The sequence below is a fragment of the Mycena indigotica genome, assembly GCF_014461135.1.
Source record: "Mycena indigotica strain 171206Taipei chromosome Unknown Mind.scaff0013, whole genome shotgun sequence".
NCBI classification, from domain to species: Eukaryota; Fungi; Basidiomycota; class Agaricomycetes; order Agaricales; family Mycenaceae; genus Mycena; species Mycena indigotica.
The window spans coordinates 129,710-156,036 of NW_023503012.1; the positions used below are offsets into that span (position 1 = coordinate 129,710).

Genomic DNA, 26,327 nt, shown 5'->3' on the forward strand with positions numbered 1-26,327 from the left:
AATGCTACTGCGATCACTGCTCGGCACTGCAAGTAGCACTGCTCGATATTAGTCGTTGCGCCGTAGGATCACGGACACCTGGATCTATCGCACGACGACTCGGGTATATAAAGTGTGAGGGGGAGTTTCTTGACCCCATTTCACTTTCTTCACCATGGTTCAGGTTAAATGCATGGGTGTGTGCTAGTCTGATTTTTTTTTCTTCTCATCGCTCCATCTACTAGATCCTCGCACCAGCGAGAATTACAACTTCATGTATTGCCCCTCCTTTCCTGCGGCCGTTTTCTTCACCTCTCTATTTGGCCTCAGCCTCATTGCCCATGTGATCCAAGCCATGCACTATCGCAAGGCATTCTGTTGGGTTCTCATCATGGGGGCAAGCTGGGAAACAGCGGGCTTTGCCCTACGTGTCATGTCTGTTTTGAACACCACTTCAATCGGCTTCGGCATTCCGTCCCAGCTCCTTATCCTCCTCGCGCCGCTATGGATAAACGCATTCTTATACGTGGTGATGGCCCGCCTCATTCACTTTTTCATCCCGGAGAAACGAGTTGCTCGTATTCGCGCACAGCGGCTCTCTCTCATCTTTGTACTGCTCGATATAACGTCTGTGTTCCCCTCCAAGTCTGTCAGTACTTACTAACAATCTTATCAGTGCTTTCTTGGTTCAAGTCGTCGGCGGGTTGATGATCAACCCCCAGAACTCTCTCAAGATGATGCAACTGGGTATTCACATCTACATGGGAGGGATCGGCATCCAGCAATTCTTTGTTATTTTGTTCACGGGCCTTGTCATTCGTTATCATGTCCGCATGAAGCAAGTAGACGTTGGCAACACCTTGGGCTGGAAACGATCCCTCTATACCATGTATAGTTGCATCGTGCTCATCACGGTAAGCTCATCACGCTTTCTTTCTCCACGTAAATCTCACAGGCTTTGTGCAGATTCGTATTGTCTTCCGCCTCATCGAGTTCTCCGCTGGCCTTTTTTCACCCCTCACCATGCACGAAGCGCCATTCTACGCCACAGAAGCACTGCCGATGTTTCTGGCGCTCCTCGTTTGGAACATATCTCATCCAGGCGTAATCCTCCAAGGTCCAGACAGTGAACTGCCAAAAAAGCAAAAGAAAAGCAAAAAGGATAAGAAAGCCTCGGTTTCAGATGAAGAAAAGAGTCTGGACCACCAACAAATGCTGCCTCTGTCAAGTCGCGCACCCAGCCCACCATACTAAACCGCCATACTAAACCGAACACCTCGTTGGACTCATGTATCATTAGCTTATTGTTACTACATTATTACCGGTCGTACTGCAGTGTGAATATTCATTGTCACCACCAAGCAGATCTCGTGCTTCCAGACGCCTCACGGCCCTCACTGAGTAGTGGGGTAGTTTCGCTTACTTCCGTGCCCTCTCTCACATCACCTGCCACAGCTTCGCCCAAAGCATTTTCCAACGCCTTCCGTACGGCAGTGACGTTCTCCTCTTCACCCACAACGAGCCCAGGTACAATCTCTTCCTCTATGCTGATACCATCTTGAGGTTCGGGAACTGAAGTCGCGGAGATTGACGACGGGTCATTTCCACTGAGTGGTTGACCAAAGTCGTCGATGCATAATCGTCTTTGGCGCAATTTCCAGGCGATGCAGATCGAAAGCAAAGTAAACTGCATCAGGCCAGCGACAGCGAATGTAATCCAACCTAGAAATCCTGAGTCAAAAAAAGATAAGACATAGGGGAGTTGTTACTTGTCCAATTCGTTCCTGGACTACCGATGGTCAGTACAGAATCGAACTAAAGAGAAATGAAGACAATACCGCAACGCGATGCTGAGCACCATGGCGACTGCCCCTGGGCTTTGTACGCACATCATTGGAATACTGAGTGCACCTACAAGCCTTGCTTGCCAGGTATACGCGATTTGGGGGATGTATTGAATGACTGCAAGGGACGCAGACGAGACCCCGAGGTACAAAGCCCATCTGGCGAGAGGAAGAGGTAGTGTGGACGAGTCTGGGTCAGGAAATGACGGGTCTGGGTATGGGGATGGAGGTGCCGGTGAATTGAGTGGAGAGGGGGACGCGAAAATGAGGTATAATGTCAATACGGCGGAGATGACACTGTCAAGCCAGATTTAATGTACTGTTTCAGGTAACGAGTGACACATACAAATGAGCAATAGTAATATTTGCAAGGAGGATGCTGTGGGCCCATAGTTTCGAGCGGCTGGGCAAATTCTTGCCTCTTTGTGGCGTTGGAATCTCCGAAGACTGCGCAAGCTTAAGATGGGGAGGAAAATATATCATGTAGAGAACGAATCTAGGCGAGAATTAGCCCAGAAAGAAAACGCATGATGAAGCGCACATGAAAGAGAACATGGCCCATTGCAAACCAACTTGAACAATGCCAGCTGTCGATTCAACACATGCTGCTAGCGACTGGAATAGGGGAAAGTTAAAACTAGAGTATAGGTAGTAGACAACTGCCTACGACAACCGTGCAACAACGTATTTGAGTGTGTTGGACCGTGATCCTATGAGTTCAATTCAGCAAGAAAGGCTGGCAAGAGCGCTACATACATATTGAGAAATCCTGCTGCAGAGCTGGTACTCCCTAGCAGCAGAAACCAAGCGCTCAACCCTTCTGACGTCCCATTCCGAATGATCCTTAAGTGTTGGGGGAGATATGAAACGACAAGACCAAGGCAGAGACAAAGCGTCAGCATTGCCGTGAACCAGTCGTGTTTCTAAACGGATTTAACGATGCAAGAGGGAGGGTCGACCATCTTACCGGTGTGCACACTTCATCGCTGGCCATGGAGGAGACGCGCAGGTCCTTCGCGCACGTGGCTTCCATCAGGATAATTCCGAGTCTCACAGTATCTTATCTAATCGGGTTCAATGGGCAAATTGACGACCGGCGCTCTTCGTTAGCTACAACATACAAGTTACTCGACACTGGACAAGTCTTGTGCAAAGCGTTTATAAGGTATCACCTCTACTAATTGCTCTGAAAATTCTTGATAACGCCTGATTGTTGCGAGTCTCTGTTCTCGCGAGTGGATGGTGGATAGCGGTTGAGGTAAGATGGGATGTGTTGGAAAAGGCGCCTCAATCCCCCTCCTAATTTGGGGTACATGATCCTCATATAGTTCGTATGGTGATGCGGCACTGGCAGCTTGCGCCAATGCATCTTGAAAAGAAGAATAGGAGCTGCTGGGACGCAGGCGAGGAGGAGGCGAAGCGGGAACGTCCAGAGCGAGAGTGTCGTAGGCAATACTGTGCCGGATGGGACGCGAAATAGAAACTGGGTAAATGCCCAATGGCGCAGTCATCGACGTGACATCAGAAAATCTCTTCATTGTCGCAGAATGCAGTGGGGTAGGGTTATCGATGGGTGTGATGAAAACAAATGGTGTCCCAGAAAACCCGGCAGGTGTTGAAGGCTCTGCCGTATCAGTCACGAGAACGAATGGCGAAGCTGGAAGGGAGGCAGCGAGCCGTTTCGCTGTTGTTGATGAGTTTAAATCGAGAGAATGTGGTCTTTTTTTGAAACGCGAACTTGAAGGTTTAGGTGATGTCCCATGTTTATTGAGCGTTAAAGAACGGAAAACAGACCGAGGTAACGCAAAGGGCGGTCGCTGAACATGTCGTCCTGGTAATGTATCCGTCGATTCAACCGTCATGGATGGATGACGAGCAGGCGGCGACGGGACAGGAGAAACAGCTGCTGTCCCATTCTCAGCAGAAGGATTGTAATGGCGGGGAATGATATTGGCAATCTGCTGCCACTGGATCAGACTATCCGTAGACATTTCGACCTCAGTTCCCGATGAAGGAAGTTTATTTCGCTTCCGGAATAACGACCTGGCTCGTGATGTCTTGGTTACGCAGCGCTTCCTCTCAATAGGCGGAAGAGCAGGCAATGACTTGCCTTCTCGAGCGCTTTTCGTCAACCGTGAAGTGAACATGGCGGGGATTTTCATCTTGGGTGGAGACCAAGGATCCCCTTGCTCTTCCGTCCGGCTTATGGAGCGTGACCTGATAAGCTTGGGGGAGAACCACAGCGAACGCGAGGGTCTCGACTGGCGAGATGAATTGTTGTTTTCTATGTTGTTTGGTGGTGCGAAACGGGTAGCTTGCTGCACAGCAGTAGCATCGTGAATACTAGTCAAAGAGGACGTGGGATCACCAAAGAACCAGGTAGCGACTCGATTATTAGGATCCAAAGCACCAAGTTCAAGGAAAGCATCGTAAATCGAGGCACGGATTGAATCCGAGTCGGTCATACTTGAGGGAGAGAGCTGAGAGGTTGACACCCTGAGAGATATTATTGGCCTCACTCGTGTTTGAGGCGTGCCAACGACCAATGGTTAATTATAATCAACCATGCCTCGGAGGTGAGTGCACTTTTACATAAAGTATCCCAGTAGGCTTTGACGATTTCCGAATTTGACGATTGAACAGAAATGGAAGAACTTGAAAGGAGGTGTTTAGTTTAGATTACATCATCAATTCACTTTGACGCATACCACCATGGCCGACGATAACACCGTGCCCAGCGGAGGAGGGCGTTCTCTTGGAGGAAATGCTGTTGAACCCCTTCCAGAAACCTGGGCTCGCCCTGCAACAAGCCAACCACGCGTTGGCCGAATCGGTGCTTGGAGTAACACTAATGTTCGTCGCGGACCTGCTTCCAGCAGCCTTCCAGCTCCTCCCAACTCCCTATCGCGTGCTCTTTCTTCTAGTGAGGATGAGTCAGATGATGAGGAGCGAGAAGATGACAAGGGCGGAGAGCAGTGGTTTGCTGGAGGTGAACGAAGTGGGATCAGCATACAGAATCCGGAGTCCGCCAGGCGCGATAATATACCTGGGGGACAAATGGTTCGCGATTTAATACGTAGGGCGGAAGAGTGAGCCCCCATACTTCCTAATCTTGTTTCATTAACTTGCCTGCCTTAGGACTGGTCCGGCAGTTGCAAATGCTGAAGAGCGTAGCACGATATTCTCTGGCGGCGGCCACACACTTGGATCCGATGAGGTTGAGAGCCAATTTATTCCCGATCCTAATGCCACAGAAGACCAGCCAATATTACGACATCTCACTTTCTGGCGTGATGGTTTCTCTGTTGAAGATGGCCCTCTTTTGCGCTACGACGACCCGCAAAATGCACAACTTCTATCCATGCTACATCAAGGGTAACGACCCACGCAGCGACTGCCAGCATGTTTAATCAGCATTATAGTGTCGCCTTGCCAAGTCTTTTGAACATACAAGTCGGCCAACGTGTCAACATTGTCGTAGCAAGAAGAACCAATGAAGAGTACGTCGCTCCTCGCACAAGCTGGTCAGGCGGTATTCGTCTCGGTGCACCAATCCCAGGCGAAGCTGCTTCAGTGTCACAGGCCACATCAACCATACCAACAACTACCGCAAAACCACCCACCATTGACGACACCCAACCAACCACTCAAATTCAAGTCCGACTAGCGAATGGAAACCGGTATTACCAGTACTGATCTTGTTGTCCCTTGTCTCATTTGCCTGAAGCTTCCTCGCTCGCCTCAACGTGACCCATACTGTGGCTGATCTGCGCGCTCTCATCGACAGGTCCATCCCCCTCTCATATATCCATGATTGAAACTGAGTTCATTTGCAGCGCGAATCCTTCGACTGGTGCTTATGTTCTCCAAACAACGTTCCCAACAACTCAACTCGACGATGCAACGCCCGTTGGTCCAGAGGGAGCGAAGCTAGGAGGGACTGTCGTTGTGCAGCGTCTTGAATAGCATCTTGTGTTGGTTGAAGAGTGTACAATCTGTCTCAGGTAGATTCAACAGAATTAGAAAGCGAGCGGGCTTGATGATCGCGTTCAATCGTGGCCGTTTTAGCGTCGAATGATTTATCAGGCAACTTTGGACTTGGAAGCGATTGAATTGACTAGGACGATGATGGCACGTGACATTTCCCAGTTTTTGCAGCCATCATGGCTCCATTCTCCAAGCCTGAGACGGTGCTCAAGCAGGCTGAAGGCCTGGTTTCCGTTGGGCAAACCCATGCGGCCATACAATCCCTCACCGAGATGTTCTCTTCCAAACGCTTCCGGTCGACCCCACTTGCAAGTCTGGAGCCAATAATGCATCGCTTCATCGAGCTCTGCGTAGAGACACGGAAAGGACGGACAGCCAAGGAGGGGCTCATGCAATATAAGAATATTGCTCAAAATACCAGCGTTCAATCTATTGAGGCAGTCATCACTCGTTTCGTCCAACTCGCTGACCAGAAAGTCAAAGAGGCGCAGGAGAAGGCAGCAGTGAAGGTTGCGGTGGACGTCGACGATCTGGAGGCCAGCGAGACACCGGAGAGTATCTTACTTGGCGCCGTTAGTGGAGATCAGAGCAAAGACCGTACCGACCGCGCCCTGGTCACTCCCTGGCTCAAATTCCTATGGGAAAGTTACCGCACATCCCTTGAAACCCTCAAAAACAATGCTCGGCTGGAACATATTTACCAAGTGCGTAGTTCTTCCACTTTCTCTCACATACTAACAAAGCATAGACTATCGCCCAACAAGCTTTCAAATTTTGTCTCAAACATCAACGCAAAGTCGAATTCCGTCGTCTCTGTGAAACCCTCCGCCTTCACCTTTCCAACGTCGCAAAATATTCACACCAGCCTCACTCTATCAATCTCTCTGACCCAGAAACCCTCCAACATCATCTCGACACCCGTTTTGCTCAACTCAATACATCCGTCGAACTTGAGCTATGGCAAGAGGCATTCCGATCAGTCGAGGATGTCCACAACTTGTTGACGATGGCGAAGAAAGCGCCTCGTCCAGCCATGATGGCCAATTACTATGAAAAGCTCACGAAAATCTTTTTAATGTCTGGCAATGCGCTTTATCACGCTGCGGCTTGGGGCCGTTATAACGCTGTTCATGTCCCTCCAGCATCAAAGACTGGTGATGATATTGCACGCCTCGCTGGTCAGGTGCTTGTCAGTGCACTAGCAGTTCCAGTAGGACTTTCGACCGCAGAACCTGGCCAAGCTCGCCTCACTGCCCTTCTCGGTCTTTCGAAGCCACCTACCCGAGCCGGGCTTATACAGGATGCATTGGCACGTGACGCCCTTAAGCACGCACCAGATTCAATCCGAAAGTTGTACGATGTTCTTGAAGTCACATTCGACCCTCTCACACTTTGCGCCGACGTGGCTCCCTTGTTTTCTGCGTTGGCTACCAGCGCTGATTACGCACCATATCTCCCTCTTCTACAGCGAGCCGTTCTCAGTCGTTTACTCTCTCAGCTGGCACAAGTCTATGCATCTGTCCGCATTGCTTATGTCATGGAGCTCGTTGCTCCCCTCCGCGCCGGTGACAGCGAGCAAATCGACAAACCGATTTCGGTCTTTGATCCTGAGCAGGTCGAAAGCTATATTATGGGTTGTGCTCGCCGTGGCGAATTGCGAGTCCGGGTTGACCATGCTGACGGAAGCATCGCATTTGTCGACGAACCCTTTGCTGATGCTCTCGGCTACGACGACGACGGCAATGCCTCATCAACCTCTAACGACACAGATATTCTCGAGTCTGTCGTCCAACCGCGAGTATCTGAAGTAGTTCGAACCCGTCTAAGTCGCGTTGCAACATGTCTTCACAATGCTCTTCAAGCTCTTGAGCCACCTCCTTCGACTCCATCGTCAGAGGAGGAAGAGCAAGCTCGATTCAAAGTCTTGCTTCAAGGAGTTCAAACAGAACGCAAGGCACTCGCACTAAGACGTTCACTCGTTGCCAGGCGACGAGAACTTCTTTCCGAACTGACCGTACGTCGTGAAAAAGAGGAAGCTCTTCGTAGGGCGGAATCTACTCGACGTGAAAAGGAGGATGAGGCCAAACGGTTGCGCGAGGAAGCTAGGCGTCGCGACCTAGAAAGGGTCCAAAAGATACAAGCTGAAGTTAAAGCCAACGAGGCTGAGCGGTACATGACAACGCTAGTGAAGAAAGGAATTCTCAAAGCCAACGACACAGCCGCCGCGGCGCTCGACACGGAAGGTCTGATTGGAATGCAGGTTGCACAATTGGAGAAAGAGAAACGGGAGATGTCTGAAAGGCTACGTGGTGTCTCCAAACGCATCGATCATCTAGAGCGTGCCTATCGCAAAGACGAACGACCGCTAATTGGGGAAGATTATGCGAGACAACAAGAAACGGACAGGCAGACATTTGCCCTCGTTCAGGAATCAAGATTTGAATCGTCTCAAGCTGCCCATCGAGAAGACCTGGAGACCAAGACACGTTTGAGTCGTATGCTTACTGAGTATAACTCGCGTCGGGCGGCCATAATATCGAGGCGTGGCGAGGAGTATGCCAAGCGCAAAGAGGCTGCAACGCGCAAAATCGAAGATGAAAAAGCCAAGCGACGCAGAGTGGTGCTGGCTAAACGGGAGGAGGAGATGCGTGTAGCCCTTGAGTTGAAGCAAAAGGAGGAGGAACGGCTGGCGGAGCAGCACAGAAAGGAGCAAGGTTCGTTCTTTTATCATTGTTTTGTCCCCTCACCTTTATTGACTTTTATTATAGAAAGGCTTGCTGAAGAGGAAAGGAAACGAGTCGAGGCGGAAGCGGCTGTTGCGCTGGCAGAGGAGGAAAAACGTATCGCAGAAGAGAAAGCTGCGGCTCAACGCAAGGCGCGTGATGCCGAACGGGCTGAAACTATGGAACGGGCCAGGCAACAGCAACTTCGCGAAGATGAAGCTGAGGCACGTGCAAAGGCACGTGCTTCGGATAAGAGTGCTCCTGCTGTCCGCAAACCCATATTTCCTACATCCAGCTCTCGTCCTTCGTCTTCGGGCGCTGGAACTGAGCCTGGAAGTGTATGGCGGAGGTCCGCGGCACAGACGACACCGAATTCATCAACTCCTGCGACCCCGACACGTACTCAAGCTCTTGCTGGAAGTGGCACTCCACCCCGCGCAGAAAGCCCAAGTCCTGCACCCGGAAAGTATGTGCCAGGCGCTTTCCGTGGCGGTGCACCAGCGAGTGGTGGTGGTGGTGGTGGTGGTTGGCGAGAACGTGCAGCAGCGAAAGAACAGGCCTCCGCTGCCAATCCTCCTCCTCCTGTGACATCGACCAAGGAAGAACCACCCAAGGATGAAGAAGGATTCCAAACAGTATCCAAACCTGGTGTCTGGCGTCCGCGGCGAGGTGGTCGACCGTAAACGATGCAGAGTGGTTTAATGCGAATGTGCTATTGTACAAAGTGCATAGTCTATGATTAACTGACTATAAAAAAAGTATTTCAGCCTACCACAAATGTTATCTTCGCTCTTCTTCTTCCGCTTCCATCATTAAGTCTCCCCATACTGAGTTCTCCATCGCTTGGAGAATCTGTTGTGGGTCATCCAGAGACATGGATGAATCCCGTGATCTGTGACCGAGGTCGCTGCTTGAAAGAACGCTGACGTCACTGCCTCGGCGACTGCTTCGCTGGAGACGGGGTGTCGTCGAAGATAGTGATATGTCTGGTGTGAAGAATCTTTGTGGGGTTGGACTACTTGGAGTCGAATATAATCCTGAAGAGATGTCGCGGGTGGTATTCGGGGGAGTCGCTGGCATCACATCAACGACGATGGCAGGAATATCCGGTTCAGAGGATAGCAACCGTTCCTGCTTCGCTTTGAGAAAGCGGCGCCGATGGGAGATGGTCCTGAGGAGCGACCGAACGCGGTCCAGATTAACAAGATCTGTGACCAACTTGTTTGTCTCCGTCCTGATAACCAGGTCCTTCAGCACCAAGGCTTCGTGATCGACAATGAGTTTGTGGTGAGCAAGCAGGAATAGCATGTCCGTGAATGATATTCCACGACCATGTTGATGTGAGATGCTTGCTTCGTGATAAAGTCGGCAGTAGACTGCTCTACGTTTCCTAATCGCGGAGTAATCGATCTCTCCGAGCACCTTCTCTAGTCTGTTGAGGTCGATGCCATCGACAACTCGGCTATGCGGCGCGTAGACCGAGTCCGAGGAAGGCTTGCAGCGAGCTTGGATATTGGGTATGCTATAATCAACGGGGTATATTCGGGATTCAAAGATGCCGCTCAATTTCTACGATGGTATGAACAGAATTCGGTCTTGGAAAAAAATACACACCGCAAAGAATGGAACAAATTGGCTGCGCTCAAGGTAGCCAGTTTTAGGATTGGCGAATTCGGCCCAGACTTTCTTGAATGACCTCATTTGCACTCGCGTGATAGATTTTGAAGCATCAGACGCCTGGAAGACGTAGGAGAAGTTCTCGACGACTACACCGGTGAACATGTTGACGAAAATATACTGAACAAGAGTCAAGCAGAGCACAAAAGGTAATGTGTGAATCAGGTACCATGCTCAGGAGATTCCATGCTATAAAGAGAGTGAAAGCCCATCCGGGGCTACCACAGTCTGAATTGTCAGCCTGGTTGACATTGGTACACCGAGGATAATCCAATGCACTAGAGAATAGGTTAGCAAGCTAAAAGAGATGGTCGTGATCACTGACTAGTCATGCATGTACTGATTCCAGGCCTCGCTGAACCATGATGAGTGGGAGGGAAACTGAATGAGATATAACATACCCAGTAGTAAAGAATGTGAGCATAACGAGCGTAGAACTCATCGTAGTAAAGTTCTGACTTCGGTTTTCGCCGGAGCCCCATTTTGTCAACGAAAAGACTTCAAGGAATAGGATAGAAAAGAATAAAAATAGGATAAACCATAGACCCAACAAGCTTAGTATGGTAGGCAAGCTCGCCCTGCAATCCAAGTCAACATCGAACGGAGAGCAGATGGTAGCACCTTACACTGCGGTCTTGAACAGTTTATTGAGGCTATTGGTGCGCTCAACGAGTTTAAAGGCGATGCAGACAAGGAAGAGTTTTTGGAGTTGTTGAACTGCGAAGCCAATTGTGCCAAACCGGACGATGAGGGTTGTGACGAAACTGCCACCAGCAATAAGGATATCAAAGACGTTCCAACCATTTGCTCGGAAGCTTCGCCAGCCAAGACCGAACAAGCGAACGAGGACGTCGATGATGTATATTGAGGTACTGGCAAGAAAGAGATCGTCTAACGGATGCTCAGAGAAAGGAACGGTCACATAGAAAGGAAAATACTTCGGAGTTGGTCGATAACATGCTGCGTAGAGAAGGTTTGGGACCTGGAATGACCGTATTGGAGATGAGAGCAAGAGATGTAGTAACACGCACATGAGGGTGATGATGTGCAAGAGGAAAATGATAGACATCCCTTTAGCCCACCAGCCATTTTTGTTTACTGCACGATCGTAACACCAAGCACGCGCAGCCCATACGGGTCGAAGTCGTGGTCGTTTGGATGGCCGTTGGCGCTTGAATAGTTTCTGAAGATCGATCCATTCGCGTTGCGGGGCTGTTAGGAAGGCGGTGCCGGTCTTGGAACTGAAGTTGCCGATGATTATACTGCCAGTATCCTCGTAAGCTCTGCATGAGGCAAAAATCGACTGTAGTTACCTGACGAACAGCGTCAAAATGACAACTGCACCGAGGAGATTGTAAATGAGAAAGAAGATCGAGTTGATCTGGGCATTATTCGTCTGTGGTTGCTGGTTTATGCCTGTAATGCTGGTCGCGATGTCCATGACGTCTGTCCAGCCCTCAAGGGACACAATCTCGAAGAGGATGAGCAGAGATGAGTGGAAGGAATCGAACGAGAAGACGGTTGAGGGGGGCTGGATTGTCCCAGACGCGCGGAACCACAAAGCCAAATGCCCCGCTGTCTCCTATGACTGAGGTAGTATATTCGTTGAGACATGTTGTTGCGCCATTGACACTTGAATCGTTGCACTTGTTCATCTTGCCGTTGAAGATATTTAGTCCCCAAACCGCATAGGGAATCATGTACAAGATTGCAAGAACCCCAGCATCGAGAATACGCAGTGCACCAGAAATGAGCAGTGACTCAAAAGTCGTTCGCATCTTCTCGATAAGCGTGATCAAGCGGAGCGCCCGCAGAGCTTTGAGAGATCTAGTCAGTCGACTGAGTCCACCAGCAAATATGAGTCCGGTTGTAACGTTAACAAGCAGTCCAGCCATGATGACGAAGTCCAACAGATTCCAGATGCTCCGAACATAAGCATTGGGTGTGAAGAGAAACCCGTCAGCGATGACTTTGACGAGGAACTCGACGAAAAACACCAGCCCAAAGGCAGACTCCGCAATGTCAAACCATGCTCCGCGCACAAGGCCATGCTTGAGGAAGTAGTTACGGCGGTAGACTGGATTGGCGATAGATTCAACGACAATGCCGCCAATGACGATGAACAAGAGTGTCGTTTGGAAGAGCGGGTACAAAACAGGAGACTGGGGAGTTCCAAAGATACGGGCTCCTCCGGCGGGCTGCACAAGCTTTTGACACATTTTTCGCAGAATGTTCTTTTGAGAGAAAACCCAGAAGGTTTTGTCGTAGGACGGATGATCCCGAATGAAATCAGCTTTCTGGGCTCGACGTTCGTACAGGACGTCATTGAGCTCCTCATTCGTTGTAGACGCCTCATTCCGAACAGTAGCAAGAAGTTCGCTGAAAATCGTCAGGTTTGTATCAACACTGTCATCGACAAGCCCACAGGTGCCTTTCCGTTTCCTCATCATGCGCATCACCACTGCTCTCCGTGCGCGCGTGCCTTAGAGTAGCCAAAGGAATGTCGTTCTTTGCATCTCCAGCAAAAAGTCTTTGCAATGCAGTCAACGATTTGTTAGAGTAGTGTCTTGGTCCAGAACGACCGGTTTTGGTCTGCAAAGGACCGTCAGCTCAAGTGATTTCTGAACTGGAGAGACATACCTCCGATGCCAATACTGTACTGCTGTCGTGCTGAGGGACTCGATAATCTTCCACCAAGCTTTTTTGCATTGGCAACACGAGATTTGACGGTAAACCCTCGACTTTGACTTCGACTGGGCTTGCCCGGATCCAGCGGTATGGATTAAGCTTTCGAAACCAGCTTAAGTCGCCGGCGGTGGGACGATGAGCTTCTTCCCTGGTATCAGGTCGGTAAGAACGAAAGGGTGAGTATCAGAGCTGACCAGTAGTTACTGGCCTGTTTGTCTCTTTTTGCGGCCTCCGCAACCTCGAAATTTTCGTTGATCACAGCGATAAACATTTGTAGAACGATAACTGATCATGTGATCGGGTGAGCACAGATGGCGTCGTCAAGTGAAAACCTACAGTTTGCGAATAGCATCCAGCCAGCAACAAAGATCACAATGATAGCACTCTGCCCAAACCCCGCTTCCGCATTCGCAGTATCGTACAGGATATTCGTCCAGTTTTCTGATGAAAAGACTTGATAAACGGCGAGAAACGCGTTGAAGATAGTTCCAAAATTCTTGGTTGTATCCGCAGGCATGTCTCCACGTACAAGCTGTACGGAAACGAGAGCAGCAATAAAATTGACGAGAATGAGAAACAAAGTCATGTTGATGAGACCATACATGTTGCCGAAAACAGCAAGCTTATAACAGAGTCAATGCTTGCGACGACCAAAAAAAAGGGGGTACGTACCAAAAGAGGTTTCATACGAGGTACGACCAAGATAACGCGGTAAAATCGCATGAGCTGCAGGATTGTGAACCACGGATAAACTGCTGAGCTCTGGATAAAGGGAATTTGAATAACACTCGAGCCAACGGCGAGTACTAAATCTAGCCAGTTCTGTGCAGGACTATGCAGATGAGTTGGGCGTCTTCCTTGACCCTCTTTCCCAGCCATGATGCCCCTGCTCATGGTTGTCAAACCGACAAATCCCCGCCAATCAGGGAGTGCAGCGAAGAAACGGAGGACGATTTCCAGATCGAATAAAATGGTGATCCCAAGCTCGGCATGGTACAGGATGGACTCTTGCCTGGGCGTAATTTCAGGTGTACGTGTGGCCTGCAGGGCAAGCGAGGCAAGGGCAAGTAGCACGAATAACCACCGAGTCCATGCGACAATGAGAGCAGCGATATTTTTATGGTGTGGCGAGGGTCGACCTTGAACCATCCATCCATCATCAGTATCGACATCGGGAGCAGGGGCAGTCAGATTGGTAGCTCCGAACGCGCTTTTCTTCGTTTCAGAACGGATAGCAGAGAACGTGTTCGTGATGACAGCAACGAAGAGGTTGATGAGCCAGAAGTTAAGCACAATGACGCAGAGAATGAAAAACACGGAAGAGATGAAGTATTCAGAGTCGATGATGTTGTACATGAGAGTCGTCCACTACAATTTCAAGTTAGAGCAGATTAACAACAGAAGAACAGTGAAATACCCCATTGGTTGATGCAACGATTACAATTTGCAAAGCAGAGTAGTATATGGTGTCGAAACTTTCCGTGTCCTTGTTCGGATTCGTCTCCGATTCACGACACGTCTGACCTAGAGGGCATATGTAGCCCTTCATATCAGGCGAGATTGCGCCGGTTAGTGTTACATATCCCGTCTGATTCAATGAGACTGGGTCAATCCAACCACCACAAAACTGACTGCTTAATTCAGTGTCAGGTTCGCCGAGAGTTGCGTCCAACACGCAAGTGCGCCGCAGAGAGCCCTTGAATGTCTGTATACCAATAATGCTGAAGACAACCATGGCAAAGACGACGAAGTAGGCAACACTGGCTAGAAGTGGTCTGGCGGTTTTCAGAGAATGGAGGATGGCGGTGGTACCGGATGTGGCAGTAAGCAACCTAGCCGCTCGTAGGGCGGAAAGGGCACGAAAGATGCGGATGTGATGTTCATTATTCTCGACACCGAATGTAGCAAGTAGGAATGTGGTCCAAAAGGCGACTATAGCAATGGCGTCAATACGGGACCAGCTATGGCGAAGATAAGGGGAGTTTCGACGCGTACGGTCCGCAGCATCTTTGACACTGAGACGGAAAGGGAGCGAGATGGTTTCTGGTTTGGAATCAGAGTGTGCGAAAGTCTTTTCAGACGTAGCAAGGGAAAGGGAAGTCCTGAGAGCAAACGATGAAGTTGATTCGGGGTCGAACAGGAGCCCAGAGACGCATATACGAGCACAAGCCTCGATTGTGAAGATGACGAATAATACGAACAGAGCGTAGTCTTCCCATTGATGAAAATAGCCTTTGATGATTAATGGAGGGTCAGATAGAACGAGAGTGCGGGAGGCTTGAATTGTAAGAATGACGGCGTTGGCAACGATGAGAAAGAGAATGGCCAGCTCGGTCCATGGATAAACAAGGAAGTTGAAACATGCGAGTCGCAAGGGGTTGGTTGGGCCCAAGAATCCGAGGGTACGACCACGAAGGGGGAGAGATTGGGAGGTATCCGGTATACTGTCTTCATCGTCTGTCTTGTCGTCGGGTAACCGCTCAAGACCTAGGGAAGCTACATTTGCTACCCGGACTGACATTCTGCGGATGTTCTGGGAGACATGCTTGATTGCGGTACCAGTCTTCTTGAGTGGTGAAGGTGATGTGCTATAGCGCACTGTCCGTTGTCTCGTCGGACTTGGGTCGTCGTTTCGTGAGGTAAGGCGCGCCTCGTCATCATCACCGTAGAGGGAGACAGTAGAGGAGGGTCCAGCAAGTGATGACAGAGCGTCGTCTGCTGGAGGTGTTCCATAGCGAATGGATGCCAGTGATGGCGAGGGGTCGTAAGTTATCTCGAATGGGTCATCGGAAGGGCCCCAACTATTCCTTTTACGAGTGGAAGAAGGTTCCAATGAGCGCGGAGAAGCTGGAATATGGACAGCAGATGAACTGTGTCCGTGAAAGGCCATAAACTGGGCGAAGGAGAAAGAAGATGCTTCCACAGTTCAGTGGCAACGAGATCAATGACAGCGATGCACGTGCAACTTTTTTTCTTGCCTCCTGCCACAGACTCAAAGCCGCGATGCTCGTTCCGTACAAGACTCTTCGTAGTCTCCTTTCACGAGCGGGCTAAGGTCTGAGAATTCAAGTCGCCCTCGATCGGCTCTAGCGGGGGCCGCCTCGTCATAGAGGCAACGGGTACAAGAAATTCACCATCTGCGCTCCATCGATCTGGACGTTGGTTTGGAATCCTCGTGGCGACTGCGTACTCTCCTCTCCTTTGGCTCTGCCAGAGGGAGAGAATTGCGCTTGAGTGCACTTCGCGGCTCGCATACTGTCGTTTTTTCTTCGAAAAAGCCATGCGAAACTCGATTCAGACTACTCTTTGTCTGTGGCAGAGGCATAATTTTTGGCTTCTTTCATCTCTTTGAGATGCCTGTTGTGTGTCGGTTGGTTGCAATTTTTTTAGGTGTGTGTATCGTCGTTAATCGTCGTTGAAAAAAAACTGATTCTTGTCAAGCGTCTGCACAGTCTACACATAGACTCAGAGTGTACCAAAGCAAGGTGACTTGGCCTGTAGATGTGTCAGAGCAGTACAACTACATACTTAGTCCATGTACTCTTCATTCAACCCATTGCACATGTGTTTTTTTTCATAGGTATTTGAAAGCAAATAAGTCGATCCGCCAATAATAAGAACAACAACCACTAAAAGCTTGCTGAAGGCTCGAGCCTACGTCTTGGCCTACGTCTGCTTGATCATGACCCATTTGAGGATTATGCAAGCATCAATCAATCGAGTCACGTTCAAAGGAAATTTATGCTGGGCCGCAATTTCCTCCTCAGGCAGATCCAGTCACTTGCTCATCAGCCTTATCGCTTTAGACCCAGGCTAACAATCCAATACTCTCCTTTCCGCCTAGGTTCGATTAGAACAATGGCGACGCCTGTCTCTTCGACTGCTGCTCCTCAATCTAAACCAGAGAAGAAGGCCAAAGCGAAGGCTTCCGATGCAACCTCTCCATACCCAGCTGAGGTATGTCTTGAACTCCCTTCCAAACATGCTATTCAACTCCGATCCTAGCTACAACCACCACCAGATTTCTTCCAACACCGCATACAACTTTTTGACAAGCTCAAAGCGGAGTACGACGAATTTGTTCAAGGTCTGTCTATCCCATATCTATACATTGAACTCAAGCCGTCTAGCTCAGCCCCGAGAAGAGATTGTGATCACCATGCTAGATGGTTCTCAGCGTAAGGGGACAAGTTGGGAAACCAGTCCCATGAACATCGCAAAAGAGATCGCAAAGAGTCTCTCTGAACGTGTCGTCATCGCCAAGGTGCGTCCTATAGCCTGTCCCAGTCTCAAACTTATTTCTGTTTTGTAGGTGGATGGGGAACTGTGGGATCTGGAGAGACCACTGGAAGGGTCTTGTAAACTCGAGCTACTCGATTTTGACGACCCAGAAGGTGCTTGCTCTTTACTTTGGTGTCTTCGGTCAATAATATTCTGCCAGGCCGCAAGGTTTTCTGGCACTCGTCGGCCCATGTTCTCGGCGAAGCTGCTGAACGTCACTACGGCTGCCATCTTTGTCTCGGCCCTCCCACAGAAGAGGGATTCTTCTATGAAATGGGCATCCAAGAGCGTCCGGTTGTAGCCGCAGACTATGCCAACCTTGAGAAGGTCTGCGACAGCGCCATCAAGGACAAACAAAAGTTTGAGCGCCTTGTGGTGAAGAAGGAGACGCTCCTGGAAATGTTCAATGTGGGTTATCACTCTTTGGGCCCGTTCCGATTAACGACCTCTCGTAGTACAACAAGTACAAGCAATACCTAATCCAGACAAAAGTTCCTGACGGGTCATCCACGACGGTATATCGATGTGGTCCTATGATCGATCTCTGCGTTGGCCCGCACATTCCACACACGGGAAGAATCAAAGCAATGATGGTCACCAAAAATTCATCTTCCTATTTCCTCGGTGACGCCAACAACGACTCTCTACAGCGAATCTATGGTATCTCGTTCCCCGACAAAAAGCGAATGGAAGACCACCAGGAATTCCTCAAAGAGGCTGCAAAACGCGATCATCGACGCATTGGGAAAGATCAGGAGCTGTTTTTCTTCAACGACGCTTCCCCGGGCAGCTGTTTCTTCCTACCACATGGCACGCGAATATACAACACCCTTCTGGAGTTTATGCGCTCGGAGTACTTCAAACGCGATTATCAAGAAGTCATTTCCCCGAATATGTTCCATAGCAAGCTCTGGCAGACTTCTGGTCACTGGCAGAACTACAAGGACGACATGTTTGTGCTCGGTGTGGAGAAGGAGCAATGGGCTCTGAAGCCAATGAATTGCCCCGGCCACTGTCTGATTTTTGGCTCGCGAGATCGCAGCTACCGAGAATTGCCGATACGAATGGCAGAGTTTGGTGTCATTCATCGCAATGAAGCATCTGGCGCACTGACCGGCTTGACGCGTGTTCGTCGTTTTGCGCAAGATGACACTCACGTGTTCTGCATGCCGAGCCAAGTGGAGAGCGAAATCTCTGCTTTATTCGACTTCATGCAACACGTCTATGGAACGTTTGGACTTGACTTCCAACTTGAATTATCAACACGTCCCGATAACTACTTGGGAAATATTGAAACGTGGAATTCTGCTGAAGATGTAATGTTTTCCTCGTCTTGTGTTGTGTTACCCAGCTAATGAGCGGTTCCAGCAACTCAAGCAAGCACTGGAAAAGTTTTACCCAGGTCGATGGGAAATCAATCCGGGCGACGGTGCATTCTACGGTCCCAAGATCGACATCAGTGTTCGCGACAGTCTGCGACGGTCGTTCCAATGTGCTACTATCCAGCTTGATTTCCAACTTCCTGACCGTTTCGACCTGAAATACCGGGGAGAGGATTCCAACAATCCGGAAAGCCGACCGGTCATGATTCATCGTGCTATCTTGGGGAGTTTAGAACGATTTATTGCCATCATCACCGAACACTTTGCTGGCAAATGGCCATTTTGGCTATCTCCTCGCCAAGCCCTGGTGATACCCGTTGCGGTGCCTTACGTTCGTTGCACACTTCATTTTGCTATACTGGAGGCTCAATCTTTGGTTCACAGAAAGAGTACGCTGTAAAAGTAAGTGAGCACCTCAAGGCGGCTGGACTGTTTGTGGACGTGGATAACGGAGCCGATACGCTTAAGAAGAAGATCCTCAATGCTGAGGTCGCACAGTACAACTTTATCCTAGGTAAGTTCAACACTCCTCCCGCAGCGAAGATGCTCACGTTTCTTGAAGTTGTTGGCGAGGAGGAGATGAATTCACAGTCCGTCAATGTTCGAAACCGGGATGATGTCGGAACCAAAGTCCGTTCCGAAATGTTGCCGTTGGCAGACTTCACAGCTAAGCTTGTCGAGCTGAAGGCAACAAGAAGTTTGCTGAACAAATTGTAAAACGTCGTCCATCATATACACATGTCTGCCTCTGGTGCTTCTTTTTGGTCTTCAGATGAACGAATTTAACGCTGTGGTTGTGGAGTTGAAGGTTTTCTGTATCTGATCACAGAATCCAACTTGTAGGTCGCCTGCCTAGAATAGCCTGAGAGCTTCAAACTGGAGCCATATCCTTGAGCTCATTGCCCCAGGGCCCGGGCTCAACTTTCTGTTGGCGTGTTAGATAAGTATCCCTCGCATACAACATTATATACTCCATGCTCTATGGCTCGACGCCAACAACCTCGCAGGACTGCATCCCAGCCCAAACCGCGTCACACCCTCCCCGCCATTTGCTACACCTCAACCAGTCCGGAACCAAACCTGGCACAACACCCTACCGAGCGGCCAGACGGATGCCACCGCGTCTTAGTAGTTAGTGTACTTGTTGCGGTAAGTATATAAATGCAGGTACAAAAAAAAAAGCACCATCACGTGATACCCAGTGTGCGCGACTACCAACTATACGAAAAGCTTGACTTGAACTGTGCGGTATCGTCACGGTATCTAAAACACACTTTCAAGGCCGCTCAGTTGTCTGCGAGAAGAAGACGGTTTCATGGCATTTGAAAGGTTCACAATCTTCATTGTTTACTCAGGCCGAAGTGCATACGTCAAAATGCGACACTGTCCTTGCCCAAGTTATATCATCGTGACAGTATTTCGCGTCTTCTCCGGCTAGATCTCGCAAGTCCACCCTCTCTCGGCGGCCACAACCAGCATGATGCTCCCTCAATCTAGGTGGGCGGTGCTGTCTTCAAATTGACCACAATAAGAGGGTTATTACTACAGAACAGCGTTTTACAGGTTCACAGGGCACATAAAAATATTTGGTGGACCCAAGGTGGACCTGCGGTGTAGGCGCATAGGTTCCGAGCTAATCCTGACAAATATCAGAATTGTCACCTGAGGGTCAATTTCCTCCGACACTCTTCCGATTGCAGGTATCCCTCCAACCAAGCTGAAGGCCGCACAGTCATACGTCTTCAAAAGCTCGAGCCGGCCCGCCAATGCCAAGCCCAACGGGGTCAGGTCGAGGACGGATGCAGACTACGGGAAAACTCAGTTTGCGAGCAGGTCATATAAAATGGGACAATACCTAAACCTCGACGGACCACAATGATACAAGCTTTGCTCGTCGCTCTCGCCGCCGCTGCGGTGGTAACTGCACAAACCTGTGCTCTGCCGTCCAGCTACAAATGGAACTCCACTGCGGCGCTCGCAGCACCCAAATCAGGTTGGGCCTCGCTCAAGGATTTCACCCATGCACCGTATAATGGCCAGCATCTGGTTTATGCCACCTATCACGACACTGGCTCCACGTGGGGCTCGATGGGCTTCAGCACCTTCAGCGACTGGAGTCAGATGGGGTCGGCAACTCAAACGCAGATGACTGCAGGCTCGGCAGTAGCGCCAACTCTCTTCCTCTTTGCCCCCAAAAACATTTGGATTCTTGCGCATCAATGGGGCTCGGCAACCTTCTCCTACCGTACCTCGACGAATCCCACAAACGCAAACGGCTGGTCGGGCGACAATACCCTCTTCACAGGCAAAATTTCCAGCAGCAGCACTGGCGCAATCGACCAAACTCTCATCGGCGATAGCTCCAACATGTATCTCTTCTTCGCGGGCGACAACGGCAGCATCTACCGTGCCAGCATGCCTATTGGCAACTTCCCCGGCAGTTTTGGCTCGTCGTTCACCACCGTCATGAGCGGCTCAAGTAACGACCTTTTCGAGGGTGTCCAGGTCTACAAGCTGAAAGGCCAAACCAAATGGCTCATGCTGGTCGAATCAATCGGTGGCAACGGACGCTACTTCCGCTCTTACACAGCGACAAGTCTCGGCGGCTCTTGGACTGCCGATAAAACAAGCGAAAGCGCTCCATTTGCCGGAAAGGCAAATAGCGGCGCTAGCTGGACAAACGATATCAGTCACGGCGACCTTGTGCGCGACAATGCGGACCAAACTATGGAGGTCGATCCGTGCCATCTGCAATTGTTGTACCAAGGACGCTCTCCATCGTCTGGAGGCGACTACGGACTTTTGCCGTATCGTCCCGGTGTTTTAACCCTGACAAATCCTGGTACTGCTAGCGGTGGAACTGGCGGTGGAACTACAACGATCACGACTACGACCACGACGGCCAACAACGGAGGTGGAACGGGATGCACTACCCCCATTTACGGACAAGTGCGTTCATATTCTGATGTCAAATGTTGTTCTAACTTGGTCAGTGTGGGGGTGATGGATTTACGGGATGCACCGTCTGCGCTGGAAGCACCTGCACCTTTTCAAATCAATGTAGGCATTATCCTGTCATGACGCGTTGCTCATTTGATTTTAAGGGTACTCGCAATGTCTGTAGCTGTCCTTTATGTAGTTTCGGAATAAATCTAATTGACCAATTTGTTTCCTCGCCATTCCCTGTGTTGTCACGGACAGTGTTACAGTGGAATAGAATACTTGACAGATTGTGCCATGCCCATTGCACAGCTCACTGCAAGGGGTGTCAGATTTGGCCGATTTGCCCACCCGCAATCAAACGGCATTTTGATTGAATCACGCACTGCCTTCTCCAAATCAAGGTAGAATCCGCAGAAAAACTAGCGATCATGCAAGAACAATATGTATATAGGCCACTTTGTAGTGCAATCTCTAGGCAGTGACAATGTGACAAGCCTCTGAAAAATTGCGCTAGCAGGTCCTAAGCACAAGATAAACACAGATGTCAAGCACTAAGCTTCCAACAGCTCTAAAAGCTGCTGTCAAGCTGATGGGCTCGCCACCTTGGCCCAACCTCCAAGGCTCCAACCTTAGCCTCAAGTCACGACAGTGTGATGAAGTCACGGGATTTCCGCATTTGGGGGGGGGGGTGGTTTACGTTTGATTGCGGGTGGGTGGATCTCACGAATCTGACACCTCTTGGCTCACTGAGAAACTGTACATCTACATTGTATATACACGTGTTACACGTGATCAATCATACTTGTCTCTAAACGGTCTCAACTGAATGTCTTGGTCTAGCTTGTCACTAGACGGGCGAATGTCTCGCTTCTGGTTATTTAACCAACAACTCCGACTCCATCAAGCTTGACCGTCTTCACCCATCCAATGCTGTCTCTCACCCTCGTCATCCTGGCCATTCTGAGCATAGCTTCGACTTCCCCCCTCCCTCTCGACGGGACTCAGTCTCAATTCGCTGGACTATCATCGCTCGCAAACAATTTTGACCCGAGCCTCATACGCGATCCAACTGCGCTCCCTAGCGGTGTTACAGCAACTGGCATCCCGTTGCCTCCACATAGCGATCTCGCAATCGCGTCAGTTGCGACTCCTCCCGATGTCTCCCGGGCGGCCGGGCCCTTGCCGTCTTTTCGACGCTTACGGTGCAGGCAGCACGTACACTACGCGCACTTAACAAAATGTTCAACTCGTTAAATGGCCTGGTTGTGACTTTCAGTAGCACCGGCTCAAATTTATCTTCAGTATGTCATTGTGCCATCCCCTAACAGGAACTCCGAGTCATGGTGCAAGCAACAGTTCAATATGAAGCTCCAGAAGGTGGATAAACGACTCCAGACACTCTTGAGAAGTGTTGTCTCAGCAAACTCTGGTGCTCTTGTGCGTACTTTTATATCACTCCCCGGTCCCACTCTGATTGTTTTTTTCTCCCCTCAGAAAAGCTTGGCGAATGATTCAACCGAGCTCGGCGGGCGTGCTCTTTCTTTTGCACGCCAGCTTCAAGCCATCGGCGACCAGACAACGGCGCTTACCCGCGTGCTACCCACAAAAACGGATCTGACATCCTTATTACCTCGCCTCATGGCTCTGCAAGGGGCCTCACAAGTACGTTTATGACTTTCATTGCGACACCTGATATTCAATTTTCAATAGACATTTTTCGAGCGTATTGCACCTCACGCTGGTACCCTCCAATCTACTGTCATTGATGCATGGGCTTCAGCCAATAGTGTTCTGAGTACCTGCATTGCCCAGATCAAACTCGTTCAGCCGTGACTCAATGTTTCTTTTTGCCCTTGAATAAATATGTTGTACCCGGGGGTCGACTATCTGTCATCGAATAAGCACATCCGCCATGAAGCGACTAAGACACCCGCTGAATGTATGAGTCTCGCGGCTGGGGCGGGGCCGGCGTGAAACATTCTTCCGCTCAAAATAAAAGGCGGCGACTCGCTGACCCTACCCCTACTCGTCAAGTCCTTTGGAATGCGTGCCAACTTTGCGTCGCTTCTCGTGGCCCTTTACACAGCCATCTTCGTTGCTGGGTCGCCTTTGCCGCAACCTTATAGGATCATCAGTCCGCCAGCTCCAGGCTCATGGCACCGAGTTTTCGGCTTTCACGCCAGCCAAGGCGTCTCTCTCGCTGTCCCCAGCAGTAGCCCCGACCCAGTAGTTGCGGTCAACGCCAGTGTGACGCCGAACACCAACGCGGATACCAACGTAGCCATCTCCACCACTCCTCCCCTGGCAGCTCTGCACTCGCTTGGCCACATCAGCGGGTTATTATCTGGCCTACTCACCGTCGTTGGCCAATCGTTGAGCGGCCAAAGCCCAAACAGCGCTTCAATCGGCACTATTTTGACAACAGCACTGAAAGACCTGAGTACGCAAATTGGCCAAGCCAGTTCAAGCATCGTGCGTTTCTTCCCCTTTGCCAGTGCCGCCGACTCATTGCGACTAGCCGAGCTCTGGCACATATCCCGACCTTGCCAGCTTTATGAATCGCATATCTGACCAAATAAGTGTCCTCGGGTCGCAACTTTCTGCCCTCGGTAACAGTGGACTCACTTTACCTTCGGGCACGATTGGAACCATCATCAGCGGCATTGTCAGCCAACTGCCCGTCAGTTCTCCTTGCACACTCGCTTCCATATTGATTGCTGACGGTGAAAACAGGATGTCGTCACAAAAATTGCGAGCGTATCAGGCTCAGATGGGGCCGCTGTTCTGAGCAACGGGCAGCAGGCGATAGAAAACATTCGCAAAGCTGCGCAGACCTTCGGACCATGATACTTCGTGCCCATTTTACTCTTGCTTTTTTCGTCGGTATTTGCTTCGGAGGATTGTACAATTTGAATATAAACATTTTTCGTTCAACCAAATACAATCTGCAGTGCAGCGTCGAAGTCTGCCTTGATATCCTCGATGTCTTCGATACCAACCGAGACCTGGGTGTCATCAATCAACAAATCCAACCTTACATAAAAGAAAAGGCCTGGACCCACCCGAATCAAGTCCTTGCTGACGCCGGCTTTGTCTTGCTCTTCCTCCGTCAGTTGCGAGTGCGTGGTGGACGCCGGATGGACGACCAGCGTCTTGGCATCGCCGACATTGACTAAGTGGCTCGCAAGCTTGAGGTTGTTAATCACACTCTTCGCCTGCGCTTCTGTACCCTTGACGCCAAAATTTAGCATGCCTCCGTACACATTCTTACGGAGCAGTGTCGTCGTGAGATTGTGGGAGGCATGAGAGGGAAGCCCAAGATAGGAGACCCATGAGACGTTGGGATGCTTCTCGAGGTGTTGAGCAAGGGCAAGCGCGTTGTCAGAATGACGCTGGCCACGAAGACTCAGCGTTTCAAGACCTTGAAGGAAGAGGAATGCGGGGAAGGGATTTAAACAAGCGCCCACATCACGCAAAAGCTGTTCGGTATTTTGAAGCGTTCGAAATATCAAAAGGGTGACTGGGACATACCTCGACTCGAACCTTGACGGCGAACGCCAGGGTGCCAAAAGTTTCCGTGAATTTAAGTCCGTGATACCCCTCAGCGGGCTCTGTGAAATGAGGAAATTTGCCTGATGCTGCCCAGTCGAAATTGCCACCGTCGACGATAACACCACCGATGCTGTTTCCATGGCCGCCAATCCACTTGGTCGCGCTATGCACGACGATATCGGCGCCATGTGAGATGGGCTTGATTAAGTAACCAGCCATGCCAAAGGTGTTGTCAACAACGAGTGGGATGCCATGTTTATGGGCGATCTCAGCTAGTTTGGGGATGTTGTTGAGCGAGTACTTGGGGTTGGCGATACTCTCGACAAAGATTCCCCGCGTGTTCTCATCGATGGCGGCCTCAAAATCAGCAGGGTCAACAGAAGACACCCATTTGGTCGTGATTCCGAAAGTAGGGAATGTAACTTGATCAAGTTGGTGAATTTTCACGAAGGCAAGCACAAGGAGAATACCTTTGAATTGATTGAAACTCTGGCGATTTAAACACTGAGAACCGGAAGCAGTGACAAAAGACAACTTACTCCCCCATATAGATACGAACTGGAACCGATTAGCATCAAGGATCAGGAGTTGGACGAGAAAAAGACTGACGAAGCGACGATATTATGCCCTGGCCTTGCGATAGCGGCAATTGTCAAGAACTGAGCAGCGTGGCCAGAAGAGGTTCCGACTGCGGCTTTTCCACCTTCAAGGGCAGCAATACGTTTTTCGAAAACGTCCTACCACGAATCAACAGGGAACACAAGCGGACGACAAGGAGAAAGGAAAGTACAACGGTAGGATCTACAAAACGCTCAAAAATCATTCTTGAGTAAAGAGCGAAAGAAACGCACTTCCAATTCGACTGTAGACATTTCCTTCTGCACGCAACGCAAACAAATCAGCAGCGTGCTACAGCTTATTATCAACACGAGTCGGCAAATCGGCAGCAGCTCGGATCTCCTACATCGGTGTCGTTGAATGTGAAGCTAGTCGTCGCATAGATCGGGACAGCCCGAGCGTTGGTCGCTTTATCAGGGGTCTGAAAGACCATCAGCGCGAACACAGAGATAACTTGGAAAGCAGCAACCTGTCCAGCGTGAAGCTGGAGCGTGTCAAATTCTGGCTCTCTGCAAAGAAATCTCAGTTGCGATCGGGCTGAGGCGAAAGAAAGCACCTGTGGAATTGCGACATGAAGAGTGAAGAGGGAGGCTAGGTAGTCTGAAGTCGCGGCTGCTATATATGGCTCTGTAGGTCATGCGTGGAATGGCGCA

The 26,327-nt window shown here is 50.1% G+C and overlaps 11 protein-coding genes across 11 annotated transcripts; 7 read left to right on the forward strand and 4 right to left on the reverse strand.

Moving 5' to 3' along the window:
* Nucleotides 1–154: 154 nt before the first annotated feature.
* MIND_01253800 (RTA1-domain-containing protein) lies at nucleotides 155–1,233 on the forward strand (the record flags this gene model as incomplete). Its single annotated transcript, XM_037369023.1, has 4 exons — nucleotides 155–176; nucleotides 225–606; nucleotides 656–893; nucleotides 946–1,233. The coding sequence occupies 4 exons, from the start codon at nucleotides 155–157 to the stop codon at nucleotides 1,231–1,233; spliced, it is 930 nt and encodes a 309-aa protein (XP_037214229.1).
* Nucleotides 1,234–1,330: 97 nt separating this feature from the next.
* On the reverse strand, nucleotides 1,331–2,835 carry MIND_01253900 (uncharacterized protein; the record flags this gene model as incomplete). Its single annotated transcript, XM_037369024.1, has 8 exons — nucleotides 2,791–2,835; nucleotides 2,580–2,746; nucleotides 2,491–2,533; nucleotides 2,365–2,438; nucleotides 2,170–2,319; nucleotides 1,818–2,120; nucleotides 1,749–1,768; nucleotides 1,331–1,701 (listed from the first exon to the last, which is right to left on the reverse strand). The coding sequence occupies exons 1-8, from the start codon at nucleotides 2,815–2,817 to the stop codon at nucleotides 1,331–1,333; spliced, it is 1,155 nt and encodes a 384-aa protein (XP_037214230.1). The 5' UTR covers nucleotides 2,818–2,835.
* A 112-nt stretch (nucleotides 2,836–2,947) lies between these two features.
* On the reverse strand, nucleotides 2,948–4,288 carry MIND_01254000 (uncharacterized protein; the record flags this gene model as incomplete). Its single annotated transcript, XM_037369025.1, has 1 exon — nucleotides 2,948–4,288. The coding sequence occupies one exon, from the start codon at nucleotides 4,286–4,288 to the stop codon at nucleotides 2,948–2,950; it is 1,341 nt and encodes a 446-aa protein (XP_037214231.1).
* Nucleotides 4,289–4,535: 247 nt separating this feature from the next.
* On the forward strand, nucleotides 4,536–5,789 carry MIND_01254100 (p47 protein; the record flags this gene model as incomplete). The annotated part of the gene is made up of 5 exons (XM_037369026.1): nucleotides 4,536–4,912; nucleotides 4,962–5,198; nucleotides 5,246–5,503; nucleotides 5,551–5,610; nucleotides 5,660–5,789. 5 exons carry the CDS (start codon nucleotides 4,536–4,538, stop codon nucleotides 5,787–5,789), a joined length of 1,062 nt encoding a protein of 353 aa, XP_037214232.1.
* A 182-nt stretch (nucleotides 5,790–5,971) lies between these two features.
* Nucleotides 5,972–9,216, forward strand: MIND_01254200 (Eukaryotic translation initiation factor 3 subunit A; the record flags this gene model as incomplete). Its single annotated transcript, XM_037369027.1, has 3 exons — nucleotides 5,972–6,514; nucleotides 6,559–8,524; nucleotides 8,579–9,216. Exons 1-3 carry the CDS (start codon nucleotides 5,987–5,989, stop codon nucleotides 9,214–9,216), a joined length of 3,132 nt encoding a protein of 1,043 aa, XP_037214233.1. The 5' UTR covers nucleotides 5,972–5,986.
* A 97-nt stretch (nucleotides 9,217–9,313) lies between these two features.
* Nucleotides 9,314–15,788, reverse strand: MIND_01254300 (uncharacterized protein; the record flags this gene model as incomplete). The annotated part of the gene is made up of 14 exons (XM_037369028.1): nucleotides 9,314–10,102; nucleotides 10,148–10,330; nucleotides 10,380–10,488; nucleotides 10,536–10,565; nucleotides 10,612–10,788; nucleotides 10,837–11,472; nucleotides 11,524–11,792; nucleotides 11,842–12,589; nucleotides 12,636–12,802; nucleotides 12,851–13,046; nucleotides 13,093–13,183; nucleotides 13,235–13,520; nucleotides 13,571–14,266; nucleotides 14,316–15,788. The coding sequence occupies 14 exons, from the start codon at nucleotides 15,786–15,788 to the stop codon at nucleotides 9,314–9,316; spliced, it is 5,850 nt and encodes a 1,949-aa protein (XP_037214234.1).
* An 836-nt stretch (nucleotides 15,789–16,624) lies between these two features.
* MIND_01254400 (AA-TRNA-LIGASE-II domain-containing protein) lies at nucleotides 16,625–19,278 on the forward strand (the record flags this gene model as incomplete). The annotated part of the gene is made up of 9 exons (XM_037369029.1): nucleotides 16,625–16,855; nucleotides 16,904–16,985; nucleotides 17,029–17,162; nucleotides 17,211–17,292; nucleotides 17,340–17,587; nucleotides 17,635–18,495; nucleotides 18,548–18,892; nucleotides 18,946–19,075; nucleotides 19,124–19,278. Exons 1-9 carry the CDS (start codon nucleotides 16,640–16,642, stop codon nucleotides 19,276–19,278), a joined length of 2,253 nt encoding a protein of 750 aa, XP_037214235.1. The 5' UTR covers nucleotides 16,625–16,639.
* Nucleotides 19,279–20,436: 1,158 nt separating this feature from the next.
* On the forward strand, nucleotides 20,437–21,685 carry MIND_01254500 (Glycoside hydrolase family 62 protein; the record flags this gene model as incomplete). The annotated part of the gene is made up of 3 exons (XM_037369030.1): nucleotides 20,437–21,510; nucleotides 21,555–21,621; nucleotides 21,666–21,685. The coding sequence occupies 3 exons, from the start codon at nucleotides 20,437–20,439 to the stop codon at nucleotides 21,683–21,685; spliced, it is 1,161 nt and encodes a 386-aa protein (XP_037214236.1).
* A 746-nt stretch (nucleotides 21,686–22,431) lies between these two features.
* Nucleotides 22,432–23,337, forward strand: MIND_01254600 (uncharacterized protein; the record flags this gene model as incomplete). Its single annotated transcript, XM_037369031.1, has 5 exons — nucleotides 22,432–22,644; nucleotides 22,713–22,805; nucleotides 22,855–22,941; nucleotides 22,999–23,166; nucleotides 23,215–23,337. The coding sequence occupies 5 exons, from the start codon at nucleotides 22,432–22,434 to the stop codon at nucleotides 23,335–23,337; spliced, it is 684 nt and encodes a 227-aa protein (XP_037214237.1).
* A 210-nt stretch (nucleotides 23,338–23,547) lies between these two features.
* Nucleotides 23,548–24,351, forward strand: MIND_01254700 (uncharacterized protein; the record flags this gene model as incomplete). Its single annotated transcript, XM_037369032.1, has 3 exons — nucleotides 23,548–23,976; nucleotides 24,023–24,184; nucleotides 24,238–24,351. 3 exons carry the CDS (start codon nucleotides 23,548–23,550, stop codon nucleotides 24,349–24,351), a joined length of 705 nt encoding a protein of 234 aa, XP_037214238.1.
* An 83-nt stretch (nucleotides 24,352–24,434) lies between these two features.
* Nucleotides 24,435–26,247, reverse strand: MIND_01254800 (uncharacterized protein; the record flags this gene model as incomplete). The annotated part of the gene is made up of 10 exons (XM_037369033.1): nucleotides 24,435–24,509; nucleotides 24,567–24,983; nucleotides 25,036–25,545; nucleotides 25,596–25,614; nucleotides 25,666–25,793; nucleotides 25,847–25,857; nucleotides 25,908–25,965; nucleotides 26,021–26,095; nucleotides 26,144–26,183; nucleotides 26,231–26,247. The coding sequence occupies 10 exons, from the start codon at nucleotides 26,245–26,247 to the stop codon at nucleotides 24,435–24,437; spliced, it is 1,350 nt and encodes a 449-aa protein (XP_037214239.1).
* Nucleotides 26,248–26,327: the final 80 nt, after the last annotated feature.